This window comes from Psammomys obesus, unplaced genomic scaffold, assembly GCF_907164565.1.
Source record: "Psammomys obesus unplaced genomic scaffold, mPsaObe1.curated_primary_1811, whole genome shotgun sequence".
Taxonomy (NCBI): Eukaryota; Metazoa; Chordata; class Mammalia; order Rodentia; family Muridae; genus Psammomys; species Psammomys obesus.
In genome coordinates, this window is record NW_026592118.1 from 29,241,911 (window position 1) to 29,261,170 (window position 19,260).

General features: G+C 40.3%; 1 protein-coding gene across 8 annotated transcripts in view; it reads left to right on the plus strand.

The window, feature by feature from the left end:
- The window catches only part of Akap9 (A-kinase anchoring protein 9), a 132,171-nt gene that overhangs the window by 93,989 nt on the left and 18,922 nt on the right, over nucleotides 1-19,260 (plus strand). For 7 of the 8 annotated variants that reach the window (XM_055612829.1, XM_055612821.1, XM_055612825.1 and 4 more), the window contains 10 exons: nucleotides 3,484-3,636; nucleotides 3,934-4,113; nucleotides 5,130-6,155; nucleotides 8,688-8,825; nucleotides 9,485-9,970; nucleotides 10,344-10,407; nucleotides 10,524-10,624; nucleotides 11,722-11,913; nucleotides 12,154-12,339; nucleotides 18,233-18,377. In XM_055612829.1, coding sequence (XP_055468804.1) covers nucleotides 3,484-3,636; nucleotides 3,934-4,113; nucleotides 5,130-6,155; nucleotides 8,688-8,825; nucleotides 9,485-9,970; nucleotides 10,344-10,407; nucleotides 10,524-10,624; nucleotides 11,722-11,913; nucleotides 12,154-12,339; nucleotides 18,233-18,377 — 2,671 coding nt within the window. The remainder of the gene's footprint in view (nucleotides 1-3,483; nucleotides 3,637-3,933; nucleotides 4,114-5,129; nucleotides 6,156-8,687; nucleotides 8,826-9,484; nucleotides 9,971-10,343; nucleotides 10,408-10,523; nucleotides 10,625-11,721; nucleotides 11,914-12,153; nucleotides 12,340-18,232; nucleotides 18,378-19,260) is intronic. The other variant, XM_055612827.1, reaches the window with a different exon arrangement.

Genomic DNA, 19,260 nt, shown 5'->3' on the forward strand with positions numbered 1-19,260 from the left:
TTAACTTTGTTCTAGGCTGAGTGCTAGTAAGGACAAGGAATATTTTTTTAACTCTTTATTAATTACACTTTATTCACTTTGTATCCCCCCTGTGGTTCCCTCCCTCCTCCCGTCCCTATCCCTCCCTTCCTCCACCCTCTGCATGCATGCCCCTCCCCAAGTCCACTGATAGGGTCGGTCTTCTTTTCCTTCCTTCTGATCCTAGTCAATTAGGGTCTCATCAGGAGTTACTGCATTGTCTTCTTCTGTGGCCTGGTAATGCTGCTTCCCCCTCAGGGGGAGGTAATTAAAGAGCAGACCAATCAGTTCATGTCAGAGACAGTCCCTGTTCCTATTACAGTGGAACCCACTTGGATACTGAACTGCCATGGTGCCATGGGCTACAACTGTGCAGGGCCCTTAGGTTATCTCCATACATGGTCCTTGTTTGGAGTATCAGTCTCAGGAAAGACTCCTGTGCTCAGATTTTTTGGTTCTGTTGCTCTCCTTGTGGAGTTCCTGTCCTCTCCAGATCTGTTTCCCACTTCTTTCCTAAGATTCCCTGCACTCTGCCCAAAGTCTCAGCATCTGGCATTGATAGTCTGCAGGGCAGAGCCTTTCAGAGGTCCTCTGTGTCAGGCTCCTGACTTGTTCCCTCTTTTCTCCTTCTTCTGATGTCCATCCTCTTTGCCTTTCTGGATAGGGGATTGAGCATTTTAGCAAGAGTCCTCCCTCTTGATGAGGAGTATTTTAAATACTCCCTCCCTGGGATCTTCATCTCACCTGTGTGAGAATTTAATGCTTAGCACAGCACCAGAATTTCTCCCGGATCTCACTGATTTTAACACCTTGTGCTACAGCACTCAGAGAACATTAGGAATGGATTTGGTATGTTGCTGAGAAGCATAAACACTGTAGTGCCATTGGTAGTATAGACCAGTGCTTCTGGGTTGTTGCCCAGGGACCTGCTGAAGAGCAGGCCTTCTCTACAGCACAAGCATCTATATATCCAGGGTGCTTCTGCGTGCTGCTAGTTCTGCTGCTCCCCAACTTATACTGAATAGCAAGGCTTTAGATCACAGAGAGAAGCTTTGGCCTGTAAAATGGTACATCAAAAGAGTGGGTATTTCATAGAATGTAGGCAGCAATTTTGAACTGAAATAACTATGTGTACATGTTTTATAACACCTTGTTCTAAAAGTACTCTAGAGGTAGGAATAGTTGTGGAAGATAATAATAGACACATACATACTAGTATCTACTGTTGATAAACATGTGATCATCACTGTTCTCAGCAAGAAACTGAGAATTATATGTGCAGAATCAGTAAATATATTTAAGTACATACAGAATTAAGTAGCAGTGTTACAGAAGGAAGATGTAGAGAAGAGAGGACAAAGAGAGGTCTTTGACATTAGCTGCAAGAGAAAGGAAAAGTTTGGGATGAAAGACACTGGAAGTCATCCCTTCAGGTTTTCAAAGTGGCTTCAGCACAGCGTAGATGTGTGACCTCAGGACACATTTCTCCTCCCTTTTTCTTCTTTATAATGGGAATGATTGTAGAACAGATTGAATGAGGTTTTGTGTGCATGTGTGTGTGATGGTTTGCGAATGGAGGGGCTGACGTGTGACGGTAAACGTCCACCACAGGTGTCATTTGAGCAGCCACTGACCTTGTATTTTTGAGACAAAAGTCTTTTACTGGGATCTGTGGTTCAGCAGTTAGACTAGGCTGCTTGTCAACAAGCCGCTGGGATAATCCTGTCTCCAGCTTCTTGGTGTTATGATTACAAGCTCATACCACCACCCGTGGCTCTCTGCTGAGGGTGCTGGGGATCAAGGTCAAGGCCTTATGTGTGATCATCTGAGCTGTCATCCCAGCCTCAAATTTTGCTATCATTGCTAGTATTTTACTATTTTTATTGGAATTATTAGGCTGACTTTAAATCCTTGTCTTTTCAGTACTGGGATTCTAGATCTATGATGCCATGTATCAACAACCTCTTACCCTGTTTTAGACTGTAAGGCACCAGCTGCCACCTGGTGCTCCTCCTGCGTCTTAGGTTGTTTTTAATGTAGCAGTTTTGATCATCATTTAAATAGCCATTTAGAAATCTATTCATTAAACATTTATTAAGTAGTTGGTTAAATGGTTGTTACCGTTCTCAGTCAATGCATGTACACATAGTCAAAAGAGTAAAAATCAATCTTTTCTGTAGTTTTTGAAGCCAGGTATGGTGACATATGCCTTCATTTCTAGTATGCAGGGAAGCAGAGACAGATAGCGTTTTCTGAGTTTGAGGCTACATAGCAAGTTCCAGGTCAACCAGGCCTTTGTAGAGAAAATGGTGGGACCTGGAAAGGATCATCCTGAGTGAGCTGTCCCAGAAGCAGAAAGACACACACAGTGTATACTCACTCATATAGACGTATAACATAGGATAAACCTACTAAAACCTGTACATCTAAAGAAATTAATCAAGAGAGAGGACCCTGACTAAAATGCCCAATTCCTATCCAGAAAGGCAAAGAGGAAGGACATCAGAAGAAGAAGAAAACAGGAAACAAGCTAGGAACCTGCCACAAAGGGCCTCTGAAAGGCCTTGCCCTTCAGACTATCAAAGCAGATGCTGAGACTTAGGGCCAGCTGTTGGGCAGTGTGCATGGAATCTTATGTAAGAAGTAGAAAATAGTAAGATCTGGAGAGGACAGGAACTCCATAAGGAGAGCAACAGAACCAGAAAATTTGAACACAGGGGTCTTTCCAGAGACTCATACTCCAACCAAGTACCAGGCATGGAGATAACCTAGAACCCCTTCACACATGTAGTCCATGGCAGCTTAGTGTCCAAGTGGGTTCCATAGTAATGGGAACAGGGACTGTCTCTGACATAATCTGATTGGCCTGCTCTTTTATCACCTCCCCTTGAGGGGAGAGCAGCCTTACCAGGCCACAGAAGATGACAATGCAGCCATTCCTGACGTAATCTTATAGACTAAGATCAGAAGGAAGGAGAGGAAGACCTCCCCTATCTGTGGACTTGGGGAGGGGCATGCGTGAAGAAGGAGGAGGGAGGATGGATACCAGGAGGGGAGGAGGGAGGGCCTTATGGGGGAATACAAAGTGAATAAACTGTAATTAATTAAAAAAAAAAAAAAAAGAATATCAGGTCTGGACACCTCAAAAACTAGAGGCAAAAAAAGGTGATATAAAATGATTAGTGTCTACTATTACCTCAAAATAAAAGATTTAAACATTCTAAACCAAAAAAAGAAAAAGAAAAACACCAGAAAACAGAAGAATTCTGTTTGAGTATGTTTAGGAATTAAGCAGGTAAATATAACTTACAGAACCATTTTCCTTGATTGTCACTTACACGTCTTAAAAATGCATATTCTTTGTAAAATAAATAGAACTCTTTTCTGTTTAACAGCAACATTTATATGAACTGGGTTTTGTTTTTTGTTTTTGTTGTCCCCTTTTGGATAACTGTGGTTGTGAAGATCACAAACTTAGAAGAACAATTAGAGCAGTTTCGAGAAGAACTGGAAAATAAGAATGAAGAGGTTCAGGAGCTCCACATGCAGCTAGAAATACAGAGGAAGGAGTCCACCACCCGCCTGCAGGAGCTCCAGCAAGAAAACAGGCTATTTAAGGTAACTGGCTTAGAAAAGTAATTCACATTTTTGATATCTTATATTTTTTATAAGTATTTGCTAACAGCAATGTTAGTAGACAGATGAATTTGCATGGGACCTATTTGCTGCTCAACCTAAAGATTTGAGTTCATCATAAATAAAAATACTTTATTAATGTTAAGAATATTATAATACAGTATCTTCTTGTAATTTCATTATATATGTACCCTTTGTCTTTTTTAAGACTTAATAAAGGGATGTTCTGAAAAGGACATGTAATGTTCACATAATTATGACAGTTATTTTTGTCCCTAGGATGAAATGGAAAAACTGGGGTTTTCCCTGAAGGACTCAGATCCTGTGTCTACTCTGGGTCAGCCCGTGCTGTTTGGGAAATTTACGAAGATAATACAAGAAAAGGAGATTGAAATTGACCAGTTAAATGAGCAGCTTATAAAACTCCAGCAGCAACTTAAACTAACAACAGATAACAAGGTGTGCCTGCTTTAAATTTGTTTGTCAAAATTAATATGAGTTATAGTTTTTCAATTTTTATTACATTTATTTATTTTGGAGAGGGGTGGGAGTTTACACTCATTCTGCAACATGCATTTTGGAGGTCAGAGAACAACTTCTGAGAGTCATTTTCTTACACCATGTGAGCCCCAGCGACGAAACCCAGCTTGTCAGGTTTGACAATGAGCATTTTGACCCACGAAGCTATCTCAGAGGCCCTAACTAAAATGTAGAACACAAAAGCACTTTCCTGTTGCATTTCCCTGGGGGGTAGAGGGTACGTGCACCTGAGTGTGCAAAAATACATACCCATGCCTGCACACACAGCAGCCAGAGCACAGTATTGGATATGTTCTCTGTCTTACTGCCTTGACACAGGGTTTCTCACTGAACAGCTTGGCGCTTCAGTTGGTCGGGGTGACCATTGAGCTCTTGGAACCTGCCTGGCTCCAGTGCTCCATGTGGGGGATACAGGCTCACATTGGCCTGCTCAGCCTTTTACATGTATGCTGGGGATTTGAACTTAGCTTCTCATGCTAACAGAACAAGCACACTCAGGCACTGAGCTGTCCCCTGAATTTTAAAGACAAATATCATGGCCAGTGAGATGGGTCAGCGGGTAGAAGTACTCACTAAGTAAATGTGTTAAAATTCCCTGTATTCAATGAATTGACTAGGTTTTGCCCTGAGAGCCATCTGTTGTATGTGCTATTGCAGCCTCCTTATTCAGAGGACACTGTAGCAATACTGTTTTCCTAATGGGAAATCATCCGCTCAAGTTTGAGCCACATCACATTTAACAAAACTTCTGAAATGAAGTTCTAAATAAAAGGAGGTATATTTTGTTGGTCTATACTGAAAAGAACTTTCCTATGTCAGAGAAAGTATGTTGGTTTGGGACATACTTGTCTCTATAAGGCCCTATCTTAAAATTGAATTTCCAAAATATAAATATACATTTATTGTATATGTGTTCCCTTTTCATTAAATAATAGATTATTGAAGAAAAAAATGAACTGATACGAGATCTAGAAAGCCAGATTGAATGTTTGATGAGTGATCAAGAACGTATGAAGAAAAATAGAGAAGAAGAAATAGAGCACCTCAATGGAGTGATTGCAAAGTTACAGCAAGAGTTGGCCAGCTTTGAGCAAAAGACAGCAGATGCCGGTACCATCCTTGAAGATGCGGACAGCTTTAAACATCAGCTGGAAAAGGTGACTGTGGAAAAGCTGGCTTTGCAACAGCAGGTCGAAACCACCAACGAGAAAATGGCCTATATGCAGAACGTACTTAAAGAAATCAATTTTAAAGTGGATCAGGTAACAGAAACACTGTGCAACCAAAAGAGAGAATGTGCAAACAAGGAACAGCTTCCAAGTGTTGACATGGCTGTCAGTGAGCTCAGCAGGGACAAACTGCAGCCAGGTGTCCCTAGCAAAGATGCTGGTAAGCCTCTAGAAAATCAGCCTTCCCTTGCATCTATTGAAGAGGGCACTAAAGCATCCAGAAGTCCAGAAACAAAGTCACTACTCCTGGAGAGTTCAGTTAGTATCGAGGACTCGGAGCCTAATCGGCGTCAGGAACAAGTAGAAACTATGCAAGAGTTAGACCAGTCCGAAATAGAAATACTCCAAAGGAAAATCACAAACCTGGAGCAAATACTTCAGGAGAAAGTTGCTGTGGCCCTGGTCAGTCAGGCCCAGCTGGAGGTCATTCGGGAGTTTATGGAGTCCTACCAAGAGATGCAAACAGAACCTGAAAGGAAAGATGTGCAGAGTGTAAATTGTCTGACAGAAACCAACCCGAGGTCTGATGTCTCCACATTAGCCATGAGAATAGCAGAATTGGAGAGCCAAGCACCTGAAGTGCAAAGTAGTATAATATCCAAAAAAGAACAAGTGGACCTTGCAGAGAAAAATGCTTCTGAAACAGAAAAGAAAGTTCTAGAGCAACAGAAGCTGTTAAACGCTGAAGAAAGGCAGGAAGAGAAAGGAAAAAGAAGCTGTGCATACTTAGAGGTCAGTTTCACTGTGATTTTGGCTTTTTTACTTAAATGCTCTAGCTAATTCTTTTCCTTTGTTCATTAAATTGATTGATAATTTCCTAATAAATCTGGTGTTTGGTTTACATTAAAGAACTTGTATATAATGAGATTTCATGCATATATACTGTTCCTAAAGGATAGGCTTTAGTTTCTTTCAGTTGTTCAGCACTGAGAGGCTCATAGAGCTCCCTCTTTTAAAATTTTTTTTATTATCATTTATTACAATTTATTCAATTTGTATCCCAGCTATGTCTCCCTCCCTTGTCTCCTCCCAGTCCTACTCTCCCTCCTTTTACTCCCTCTATGCCCCTCCCTTAGTCCACTGATAGGGGACGTCCTCCTCCCCTTCTGTTTGACTCTAGCCTTCAGGTCTCATCAGGACTGGCTGCCTTGTCTTCCTCTGTGGCCTGGCAAGGCTGAACCCCCCAGGGGGAGGTGATCAGAGAGCCTGTCACCAAGTTCATGTCAGAGACAGGCCTCGCTCCCCTTATTAGGGAACCCACATGGAGACTGAGTCTATGGGTTACATCTGAGCCGGGGTTTTAGGTCCTCTCCATCCATTGTCCTTGGTGGGGTATCAGTTTCTGCAGGGGCCCCAGGGCTCAGTTTTATTGGCTCTGCTGGTTTCCTTTTGGAGCTCCTGTCCCCTCCAGGTCTTTCTATCTCCCCCTTCTTTCATAAGATTCCTTGCACTCTGCCCAAAGTTTGGCTATGAGTCTCAGCCTCTGCTTCAAAACCTCGATCAGTAGAGTCTTTCAGAGGCCCTCTGTGGTAGGCTCCTGCTGTTCCCTGTCTTCTCCTGCTTCCAGTGTCTATTGCGATTGTCCTTCTGAATGAGGACTGAGCATCTTTCCTACGTTCTTGTTGTTTAGGTTCTTTGGGCATATAGATTTTAATATGTTTATCCTATATTATATGGCTAATATCCAGAATATATAAAGAACTCAAGAAGTTAAACTAACAAACCAAGTAATCTAATTTAAAAAATGGGGTATAGAGCTAAACAGAGAATTCTCAACAGAGGACTATCAAATAGCAGAGATACACTTAAAGAAATGTTCAGTGTCCTTAGTCATCAGGGAAATGTGAATCAAAACAACCCTGAGATTTCACCTTATACCCATAAGAATGGCTAAGATCAAAAACTCGTGGAGAGGATGTTGAGAAAGGGGAACCTTCCTCCATTGCTGATGGGAATGTAAACTTGTACAACCACTTTGGAAATCAATCTGGAGCTTTCTCAGAAAATTGGGAATAGTGCTACTTCAAGATCCAGCAATATTACTCCTACGCATATATCCAAAACATGCTCAACTATACAACAAGAACATTCAACCATGTAGCAGCTTTATTCATAACAGCAGAACCTGGAATGCTCCCCTCTTGAGATATGGGGTTATTTACAGACAGAGCTCCCACACAAAGCACTTCCTGAGGGATTATGGGTGTGGTTTTAGGCATAATCTGATTGAGTGATAGTCTGCAGTTGCCTGAAGCTCATCTGTTCATGACTGGCCTCATGAGACTTAGCTGTTTAATTACTCCTGTTTAATTAGGCTCTTATTTGCTTACTTACTATATTAGATGCAGTTTCTTTACACTAATGCAAAAGCTATAGACACATGTTAAATTTTATTTAATGCTGCTTAATTTTTGTCACTAGAGTAATGAGTGCAAAATATGTTCTGTTGTCTTCAAATATGGTATCTGTTCCATTTATAAAGTCAGTCATTGAAACAGAAGAAATATGAAAAAACTGGATTTAAGCTCTGTTCTCTAGAACTTATGTGGGTTTTCTCCCTTAATTTCTTTCTGATATATATGCTTTGACATCATGCCTTTTAAGAAGTGAAAAGTTTTACATTAGTATTCTACTGAGTTAATGTGCAAAAAGTCATTAGCTCTAATAAATTGTATACCTGGTAAGATTTCATTGTTCATGAGGGAAAGTTGTGTTGGAGATCTGCGTATCTTCTTGGGTCTGAAACCATGGTTACTTCTCACTCTACAAAAGATTTAGTTTTTCAGTTACATTTACGATCTAAAGTAATAAAAATGCAGTGTTTATAATAATAATTTATACTGCAAAGGGTAATAATTTCACATACAGGATTTTCCCACCAGCACTTGGAACTACTTTACTCTGGGTACTAAATATTAAAGCGGTGGTGAGACTTGATGCCTAGAACTTCTGAGAAATATCTTGGTCACATCCGGCGCTCTTTGAGAAACCTGATATAAATTTGAACCCTTTGGATGGCAGTAAAGTATTTTAATATATATACTAATGACATAATTTACCTTTATTCTCAGAAAATTGCTCTGATTATCTTCATATAAAAGTGATGGTTCTGAAAAATGCCCTTACTTATTTTGACAAGCAGTGACCATTTTGTCCTCTGATTTGTAGGCAGTCATTCTTAGCAAAAGTGCATCACAGTGGTTGGTGATACTTTAGACATCACCTTGCTTTCTGAGTGGTGTTCTCTTTTCCATTCACACTCAGACAACCAATAAGCTAATTCATGCCAGCGGAGACCGTGGAGTTTTGGGTGCACTTGAAGCTCCTGGAGCTGAATCAGTGGCCACCAAAGAACTCACCACTTACAAAGAAAGGGCGGAAAAACTTGAAGAAGAGCTTCTGGTAAGAAGAGCAGCACATCTCCTAACTCATTCATTTCTATCCTCTTCATTTCCTCTCAGTATACTTCCTACATCCATGCCTTAAACAGTAGTAGTACGGAAAACCTTATTTAGATTTAAAGAAACATTCCATTGTTACATTTTTTTATTTACCATAGTTTATTACAATCAGCATATACACAAAATCATGTAAACTTCGTAAAGTAAATGGTTTAACCTCCACTATAACCAACAAGATAGTCTACCATAACCTTTCAGCACCCCATTTTTAACATAGAATTCACAGAAAATGACAATCAAACATTGTTCCTTTTTTTTTTTTTTTTTTTAACCAGCATCTGCTCATTCAGTTTTTCTGGGAATAATGTTTCTATCTGTACTCTTTTAATCTGTACTCTGTAATAGAGATGAAAGGGCCATGTTAAACAAAACAAAAGATCCTATGAAAACAAAAACTGATAACATAATTTCACTTGTTTGTAATTTGACCATAGTATGTACAGAATTGTGCAAACATAAGGCTGTTAGAGTGATTTTCCTATTCTGATTCGAATGAGCATTGAAGCATGAACTGTGATCTCCCTATTTCCACCCTAAATCTTGCCTCTTTGCACACAAAACTGAACTGATTTTTCTGCTGTTCTATTCATTATGTTTTAGGTAAAAGAAAGAACTATAATATCACTTCAGAAAGACTTAAGCCAAGTTAAGGATCAGCTCACAGAAGCCAAGGAGAAATTATCCCACTTCTTAGTAAAGGAAAATAGGACTGGCAAGCAGGAAAGCAGAAAGGTCCCCGTGCCAGAGTCACTTCCTGTTGAAGTAGGTGGACCCTCTGAGCCCCAGACTGGGGAAGCCAGCAAGGCTGGCAGCAGCCATCAGACGCTGCAAATCCTTGTTGGGAATGCAAGTATTCAGATCGGCTTACAAAGTAAGCTCTCCCCAGAAGTCACGGAGACTCTCAATCAGTTTACTGAAAAAATTGAACAAATGCAAGAACTTCACGCTGCTGAGATCTTGGATATTGAATCCAGACATATTTTAGAAACAGAAACTTTGAAGAGGGAGCATTTTGTTGCCTTGCAATTACTGACTGAAGAGTGTGACACCTTAAAGGAGATGACCCGATGTCTGAAATCTAGAGAGGTATCTAGTTGTCATAGAATATCCTTTTTCAACGTCCTATCATTTTGCTGTCTGCTTTTAAGGACATTTTCAAAAGGGCCAGAGAAATAATCTCTCTTTTCATGATAGAATCACAACTTGCCATCTTTCTATTGAATAGTTAGATAATGAAGATCCTGTGTGGTTTTGGAGCCTGTTGTGATTAGTAATTCATGAGCGTCCTATGGCAACATCCATGAGGAGGAAAAATACACTGGTTATTTGTGTATTATTTCAGTGTGACAGAATAAATTGATGTCTTTTATCAGAAAATAGGTGAATGATTCATTGTGTCTGGTATTTACTAAATAAATTCTAAAGTTTTGTATTTTCTGGTTTTGTCTTCTATAATTAGCAATCATCCAATCCTGAATTGACATACTCTGATACTTGCCAAACTAGAGAAGTGTGTTCCAGCGGTAAGTTACATAAAATTATGGAATGTTTAAGCAAACGGAATCGTATTTGCTTTAAAGTGATACTTTGCATACACATGCACATGTGTAATTACAGTTGGTTATTTTCCTAATCTTAGATTCAGAATCAGAATGGGGTCAAAGTCAAGGATTTGATACTGCATCAGAAGGTCGAGAAGAAGGAGAAAGTTCAAGTGATTTATTTCCAAAGAAATTACAGGTACTGGAGACAAACCCTGTAGTTAACATAGGCAATGCAGGGTAGTTGATCTGAAGTTATAGAGAAAGGTCCTCTGTGAAGAAAGAATTGCATAGTTAAAAGTATCCTTGGGAATCTGGTTCAAGTTATTTCTGAGTTTCATAGATATTATGGTAGAATATTGTGGAAATGATTTTTTATGGAATGCCTGTTGTAGCTTGCCTTCAATCCGATTTTCGCCTGTGTTTCCAAGTCAGTTGGACGGCTTGAGATCATTTAAAACTATATACTTGTACTTGGCCTGTTTAAATCTAACTTACCCTTAAGAAAACAATGTAGTCAGTATTACTATACCTTAGGCTCTCCATGTCATCAGCCTGTGAGCTCAGCTGAATGTGTAGTTTTACTCTTAAACTAGGTTCCCTATTTCTGCCTTGTAATCCCTCTATTCCCCTGACTCAAACATGTGTGTAAGGTGTGGTGATGAAGCCCACAATCTCTGCTGGAAGCAAGGATGTTGGAAGCCATGAATGAGCCACAAAAATAGCATGGTCTTAGGTCGGTGCATCTGCTTGTGTTTTTGCTTGCTATGCTGGGTCCAAGAAGTCAGAAAATCAACATTTTCCCATGTGAAAGGTTGAAGACGAAGTTCCTTGTTCTTCTCCATACCACACTTGATGTGCTGTTCAATAAGTAGAGAGGATATGAGATTGTTTGTATGGAGACTTTTCGAGCCCATTTTCTTCCCTGTGTCTTTGTTTACCAACATTAGGAAAGCAGTCTCCAGATGCGGGTTATTTCCCACATTATTTGTTTTAGTCAAATCAGTAACTAATCATTAAATCTTTAAAAGTGTGTTAGAGTATATTACTATAGTATGCTAGCCAAGTGGAGGAAAGAACATACAGGTGTAAGCTTTGGAAAAATATTGGTGGTTCGTTAGCATTGAGCCACCACTTTACAGGAAGCAGACCTCTGGAAATGCTGGGATCCAGTTTCTTGTCTCCAGTGGGCTTTCTAAATCACTTGAGGTTGATGAAGCTGCTTGTTCAACTTTGCATGTCTTATTTTTCAGCCTTTGAAATCATAGTTTTGCCTTCAATGCTTTATTTTTCTAGGGTTTAATAAGAGCTGTTCAGAAGGAGGGCGCACAGGTGCTTTCTCTCTCAGAGTCCTCCTATGATGGTGGAGAGGACAGTCTTGGCCAGCACATTTCCAGATCCTGGCTAGAAGAAAGAAAAGCTTTCCTCAGTACCATTTCATCTCTTAAAGATCTAATTTCTAAAATGCAAGTTCAAAGAGAAACTGAGGTATTCAAAGAATATTTTGCTTGTAGATGAACATTTATTCAATGACAGTAGTACATCTTACAGAGTAAATTATCTTTTTACATGTATTTCATGTGACTTATTTTGTATTTTTTCATACCGGAAAATAAATATTCTCTTGAACTTTTGAAAAATATGTTTTGGTTAGTAGATTCGTATTTCTGGAATGTATTTAAAGCATGCTTATTGGAAAACTGACTTTTCACGTTTTGCACTGTGCAGGTCTGTGACAGTTCTCAATCTCATGACCACTTCTCAGACTGGCGAGGTGAACTTCTGCTTGCCCTGCAACATGTATTCTTAAAGGAACATAGTGTTTTACTAGCTGCATTCCAAACTGAGCTGACTTTCAGCACTGGAGATGCAGGTGGATTATTAAAGTGTTTGGAACAAAGAATACAAGAGCAGGTATCCATACAAAACCGTCTTAAAGAATGTCTTAGAAAGTTGGTTATTGATTTCTTTTGGAGTCTTGTTTTAAATATGAAAGTTAGCTTTCCTGGGTTGTGTTTTGCCTTCTGGTAACTTCTGTAACGCTGGATTTGGGGGTAGGTATTGTTTAAATTTGTTTTTGTCATTGAATATCTTGTTTTCTCCATCTATGATGACTGAAAGTTTTGCTGGGTATAGTAGCCTGGGCTGACATCTATGATTTTTTAGGGTTTGCATGATATCTGTCCAGGCCCTTCTGGCTTTCATAGTCTCTGTTGATAAGTCAGGTGTGATTCTGATGGGTTTGCCATTATATGTTACTTGGCCTTTTTCCCTTGCAGCTTTTAATATTTTTTCTTTGTTCTGTATACTTACTGTTTTGATTATTATGTGGTGGGAGGATTTTCTTTTCTGGTCTACTTTATAAAGTGTTCTGTAGGCCTCTTGTATGCTTATAGGCCTCTCCCTTAAGTTGGGGAAATTTTCTTCAGTAATTTTGTTGAAAATATTTTCTGGGACTTGAAGACAGGAATCTTCTTTTTCCTCCATTCCTATTATTTTTAGGTTTTGTCTTTTCATGTTGTCTTGGATTTATTGGATGGCTTGTGTCAGGATTTTTTTATATTTAACATTTTCTTTGATGGATACATCGATTTCTTCCATTGTATCTTCCACACCTGAGATTCTTGCTTCCATCTCTTTATAGTCTGTTGGTTATGCTTACCTATGTAGTTCCTGTTTTCTTCCCTAAGTTCTTCCTCTCCATGATTTCCTCCATTTGTATTTTCTTTAATTTTCCAATTCTATCTTCAGATCTTGAACCATTTTGAAGCAGAAAGACACCCATGGTATATACCCACTTAGAAGTGGATATTAGACATATAATATAGGATAATCATACTAAAATCTGTACACCCAAAGAAGTTAAGCAAGGAGGAGGACCCTGGGTAAGATGCTCAATCCTCACTCAGAAAGGCAAATAGGATAGACATCAGAAGAGGGAGAAAACAAGGAACAGGACAGGAGCCTACCACAGAGGGACTCTGAAAGACTCTACCCTACAGGGTATCAAAGCAGATGCTGAGACTCATAGCCAAACTTTGGGCAGAGTGCAGGGAATCATAAAAGAAGGGGGAGATAGAAAGATCTGGAAGGGACAGGAGCTCCACAAGGAAAGAGAAAAAAAAATATGGGCGTAGGTATCTTTTCTGAGACCAATACTGCAACCAAGGGCCATTCATGAAGGTAATCTAGAACCCCTGCACAGATGTAGCCCATGGCAGTTCAGTGTCCAAGTAGGTGCCCTAATAAGGGGAACAGGGACTGTCTTTGAAATGAATTCAGTGGCTGGCTTTTTTATCATCTCCCCCTGATGAGGGAGCAGCCTTACCAGGCCACAGAGGAATACAATTCAGCCACTCCTGATGAGAACTGATAGATTAGGATGAGATGGAAGGGGAGGAGGACCTCCCCTTTCAGTGGACTGGGGGTGGGGCATAGGAGGAGAAGGGAGAGGGAGGGTAGGATTAGGAGGGGACCAGGGAGGGGGCTACAGCTGGGATACAAAGTGAATAAAGTAATTAATAAAACAATAAATAAACTTTAAAAAGAAAGTTAGCATATAACAGAAACTACTAATGTATAGAGGAAAATATTACACCTTGTCTCCATATTAAGGCATATTGTCTTAGTACCAGGAGCTAGTGGCAGAAGCAGAAAAAGAGGAAGGGGCCAAGGACCACTGTATCCTACAAAGACATGTCCGTGGGGCCTGGTTCCTCCTGTGAGGCCTCTCCCTCCTAAGGTCTTCAGAACCTTCTCAGGTAGGATCTGCTCCATTAGGGGGCAAAGTGCTCCCCACACATGAGCTTGGGAGGGACATTTCACACTCAAACCAGAACAGCGTTATGTTTATAGTTGCCCTATTGGCTATATACTATTGTTTCATTTACTGTTGAACATGGCCTAGAAAGACATGGGTGAACGGAACCCATGTGTATACATACACCATACATCCATAAAATTTTAAAAATAATAATAAAATATCGTAACCATCTATCATTGTAATAATTTTTCTTTAAATAAAAAAAAGTATCAACTTCATTGAGGAGGGCTGGGTGGTAGTGCACACCTGTAGTCCTAGCACACAGAAGGCAGAGTCATGCAGCTCTCTGAGCTCAAGGACACCTTGGTCTACAGAGCAAGTTCCAGGGCAGCTCAGGGCTACACAGAGAAACCTTATCTCGAAAAACCAAAAAGAGGGGGGAAAATTATTCAAGAGCATTGGCCATTGTAGCACACATCTGAGGCCCCAGCTTCTCAGGAGGTTGACTCAAGAGAATTGCAAGTTCTTATTAGAACTTTGTCTCTTTTTTTTTTTTTTTTAAGATTTATTTATTATGTATACAATGTTCTGTCTGTGTGTATACTTGCACTCCAGCAGAGGGCACCAGGTCTCATTATAGATGGTTGTGAGCCACCATGTGGTTACTGGGAATTGAACTCAGGACCTTTGGAAGAGCAGCTAGTGCTCTTAACCTCTGAGCCATCTCTCAGCCCCCGAACTTTGTCTCTTAACCTACATTTTGTTTTTGCTGTTGTGTTGTGTTGTTTTGTTTTGTTTTGTTTTGTTCTGTTCTGTTTTGAGGCTGGGATGTAAAACTTCTTGCCTGGCATGTACAAAGTCCTGTTCAGTTCCCCAGTGTTTGGGAAGAAGAAATCAGCAAGAAATAGAAAGCTTGAAAAGGCCTCTACCAGCAGCAGTAAACCAATAATTAAAACTCTCTTGGTGTTAGTATGCCCAGGTTGTAGCTTTTGAATACAATTCTTCCTTTAAAGAAACTGTAGGACCTTGGAGACACGGGGGCTCTGGAGATGGAGCATGAGAAGTGCAAGGTAAAACCTGGACTCTACTGCTTTGCTGACTGGCAAAAAACTGTCCACAGAATAAAGGAAATGTGTAAAAGCCCACAGAAGCCAACCCAAGGCTTTCTCACCAGCCAAATATCAAACTAGCTGAATGAGATGGCACATGCCTTCAATTCCAGCACTCAGGAGGCAGAGGCTGGCAGATCTCTGAATTCAAGGCCTAGTGTTATATAACAAAATTTTTCCTGGGGAGACATTACAAATATGTCCCATCCCCCCCCCCAAAAAAAAACTAAAGTAAATGATAGTGAAATATTATGAAGCAGAGTGAAAAAATTCATGAGGTCATATTCATAAATAGACAAATTTAAATACCACAGTAGAGTGCAACCTAGTAAGTGTTCTACAAGGAGCAATGTAATAAATGAACTATCCTTTTTTAAATAGGATTCTTTTAATCAAGTAATAATCAGTGGTAGAGGACTAAATTTAGCATGGAAAAGTTGTTTAATATTTGCATAACTGAATTAATGCTCCATAGGCTAGCACTCATTGCATACTTATAACTCAGTTCTACTAAGGAGAAACTTTGTAGATACCTCCCAACCCAGCAATGCCAGCTAGCTCCTGACCTCAAGGATGATCAGAGTCCATGACCAGAGTCCACTCTTAGGCATCTATTAGAGCAGGTGACAGAAAAGCGGGGACAGTGGCAGGACAGAGCACTGATGGAGATGCAGAGAAGCTGCATCATCGTGCCACACAGCACCACTCTGCGGGAAGAGTGTGTGGGAGAGCAGTTCAGGCAGGTTATGAAGTCGCTCATGCTTTTAACTCACACTCAGACCACGGTCAGAAATGAAAACCGAAACCTAATTAAGAACCCATATGTGGCCTGGAGAGATGGGTGGCTCAGCAGTTAAGAGCACTTGTTGCTCTTCAGAGGCCCCTGGTTTGATTCCTGGCACCCACATGGTGGTTCACAGCTTCCCATAATTCCAGTTCCAGAGGATCCAATGCCCTCCAATCTCCATGGGCACCAACCACACACGTGCACACACGTACATGCAGGTAAAACCTCACACATAAAAGAAAATGAATAAATCTTTTCAAAATTAAGCTGCACTTAAATATTCATAACAGCTTTATTTTTAATTGCCCCCTAAGTAGAAACAACCTGTTTGTCCTCCAATGGGAAACAGACCAACTCTGGTGCATCCATACAATGAATTACAGCTCAGGAGAGGCTGGACAGATAGTTCAGGAGTTAGGAGTACTGACTGTCCTTCCAGAGGACCTGGCTTCAGTTTCCAACACGACATCTTACAATTGTTTGTAACTCCAGTTCTGGGGATCCAGTGCTTTCTCTGGCTCTGCAGGGTTGTACATGCTTGTGGCCATGTAAGCTCACATGACCACACACATACAACACAAAATAAAATACAAGTAATTTCAAAAGAAAGCGAGAACAGTAAAACAGCTCAGTTGCTAAAAAGGAGCATGCTATTGATGTCTTCAGTATTCGGTGTGCCATATAAACTCTCTCTCAAAATGGTGAAGTTATAGTGATAGAGAACAAGTGAGTTCTAGCCGAGAGCTGAGGCAGGGGAGAAGCTATGGCTTCAAAAGAATCTTTGCTGAAGCAGTTCTGTATAGTGACTATGGCATAAGTGATGATATTTCATAGTGCTAGATACCGAGAAAACAACATGTATATAATAATTAATGAAATTTTAATAAGCCTGTGATTTAAATAACTGTCAGCTTCCTTTTTTGAACAGTGTGCTGTTTGCAGATATGTAGGACATTACCACTGGAAAAAGCTAGCTGAGGGGACACAGACCTTTGACTTAAATTAGTGCAAAGTAAGATGTTTTGGGTTTTTTGAGGGTTTTTTTGTTTGTTTGTTTCTCTTGACTAACCATAGGAGAGATTAGCCTGTACTCTGCAGAAATTTCAAGGTCCCAAAAGACTTATACTACCACTTTTCTATGTTAGATCACATAGTAATGTTAATTACTTTTGATAAGACTGTTATAGCTATCCGTGCAGGGGGTTTGAATATTTGCCCACAAGGAAAGCAACAGAACCAAAAAATCTGGGCCCAGGGGTCATTTCTGAAACTGATACTCCAAACAAGGACCATGCATGGAGATAACCTAGAACCCCTGCTCAGATATAGCCCATGGCAGTTCAGTATCCAAGTGGGTTCCCTAGTATTGGGAACAGGGGCTGTCTCTGACAGGAACTCAGTGGCTGGCTCTTTGATCACCTTCCCCTGAGAGGGGAGCAGCCTTACCAGGCAGCAGAGGCAGACAATACAATGCAGCCAGTCCTGGTGAGACCTGATAAGCTAGGGTCAGATGGAAGGGGAGGAGGACCTCCCCTATCAGTGAATTTGGAGATGGTCATGGGAGGAGATGAGGGAGGGAGGGTGGGATTGGAAAGGAATAAGGAAAGGGTCTACAGATGGTATACAAAATGAATAAATTAATTAATATAAAAAAATAAAAATTTAATAATAAATAAAATAAATAAAAACACCTCGCTGAAGCCTAAAAAAAAAAGAATGCTGTGGCTGTGTAGAATGTTCCTGGGCTAGAGAGATGGCTCAGCAGGTCAAGGTGCTTACTGCCAACCCTGACAGCCCCAGTTCCATTCCTGGAACCCACATGGTGAGAGGACAGAGCCAGTTCCTACAGATTGCCCTCTGCCTACCACACGCCCACCATGGCACACATGGATGTACACACACAAGTAAATAATAAAACAGGAATGTTTTCTTAGAAACACACAGCAATATTTGGAGATCAAGGCTCATCTGTATACAACAGACTATCACAGATTTTTTTTTTTTTAGACAAGAAAAATTGTGAAAAATTTTAATGAAAAAAATATAGCATGTGTGCTTCATTTGTTGTCATCATTTAGACTTCCTGGTTGTTAATTCCATTATCTCTATATCTCTCTTCACTTAATTTTTCATTTTCCTTTGTGACAGAACCGTGAATATAAAAAAGTTATGGAATGTCTCCAGAAAGCAGACAGGAGGAGTCTGCTGGCTGAAATTAAAGCATTGCGCGCTCAACTTAATGGCAGGAAAATGGCTCTGAAAAGAGAACTTGACGCCGACAAAGCCAGCCAAGGTATGTGCATGCCAGGCTCGGCTGACACCATAGCCAGAGGACAGGGTTTGCTTTGCTGCCCCGGAAAACAATCTACTCAGGCACCTTCTCATTCTCCTAACAGGAAATAGACAGCCTGTATTGTTACTCTTGGGTTAATGGTTATCAATTTGATTTTAAAGAGCTATATTTAATTTAAAATGCAAAGGCATCACACTGATAATGGTCCAGCTCATCAGGTTTATTTTCTTCATTGTAAAACTCCTTTCTTAGAAAATTCTTTTGACCCTCTTAAGATATGTACCTAAAATAAAAGGGACTCCACAATAAAGGTAGCTGTTTATTTTTACTCCTTTGCCTGTAAAATTGTAACAGAAAATTACAAAATTCAGATACACATTATACTGCATTATATTAGGAGTTTGTGGGAATATTTTTTACCTGTCCAGTGGAACTTGCCTTTACTCCAAAAGCTCCTTGCATACTCCCTCACCTTTATAAACTCCTACCCCTTTATAAACTCCTAGAGTTTATGTGTTTTTTTGATTTGAACCTTATCAATCTGTGTATTTTGTGTCTTTTTTTCTTTACCCTTACATGACATTCTTCCAGGTTTCTGCACATATCTCCAAGTTAGCTTTTGTTGCTGTGGAGACTTCTCTCCACAGCTGTGCACGTAGACTCTGTGTGTGAGCCTTTGGTTGTCTGTGCTGTTAGCTGTCGGAGTCAGGCCAGCTACAGACATGCCTCTTCAGAGTTTCTGGTACACACAGGCATCAGTCTTCCATCCCCCAGGATGCATCACGGGTCATAGGATGCATATCTTCAGATTTATTACATAACGCCAAACATTGTGCCTATTTTTGAGAGGGCGTTATGTAGCCCAGGCTGGCTTCAAGCTTTA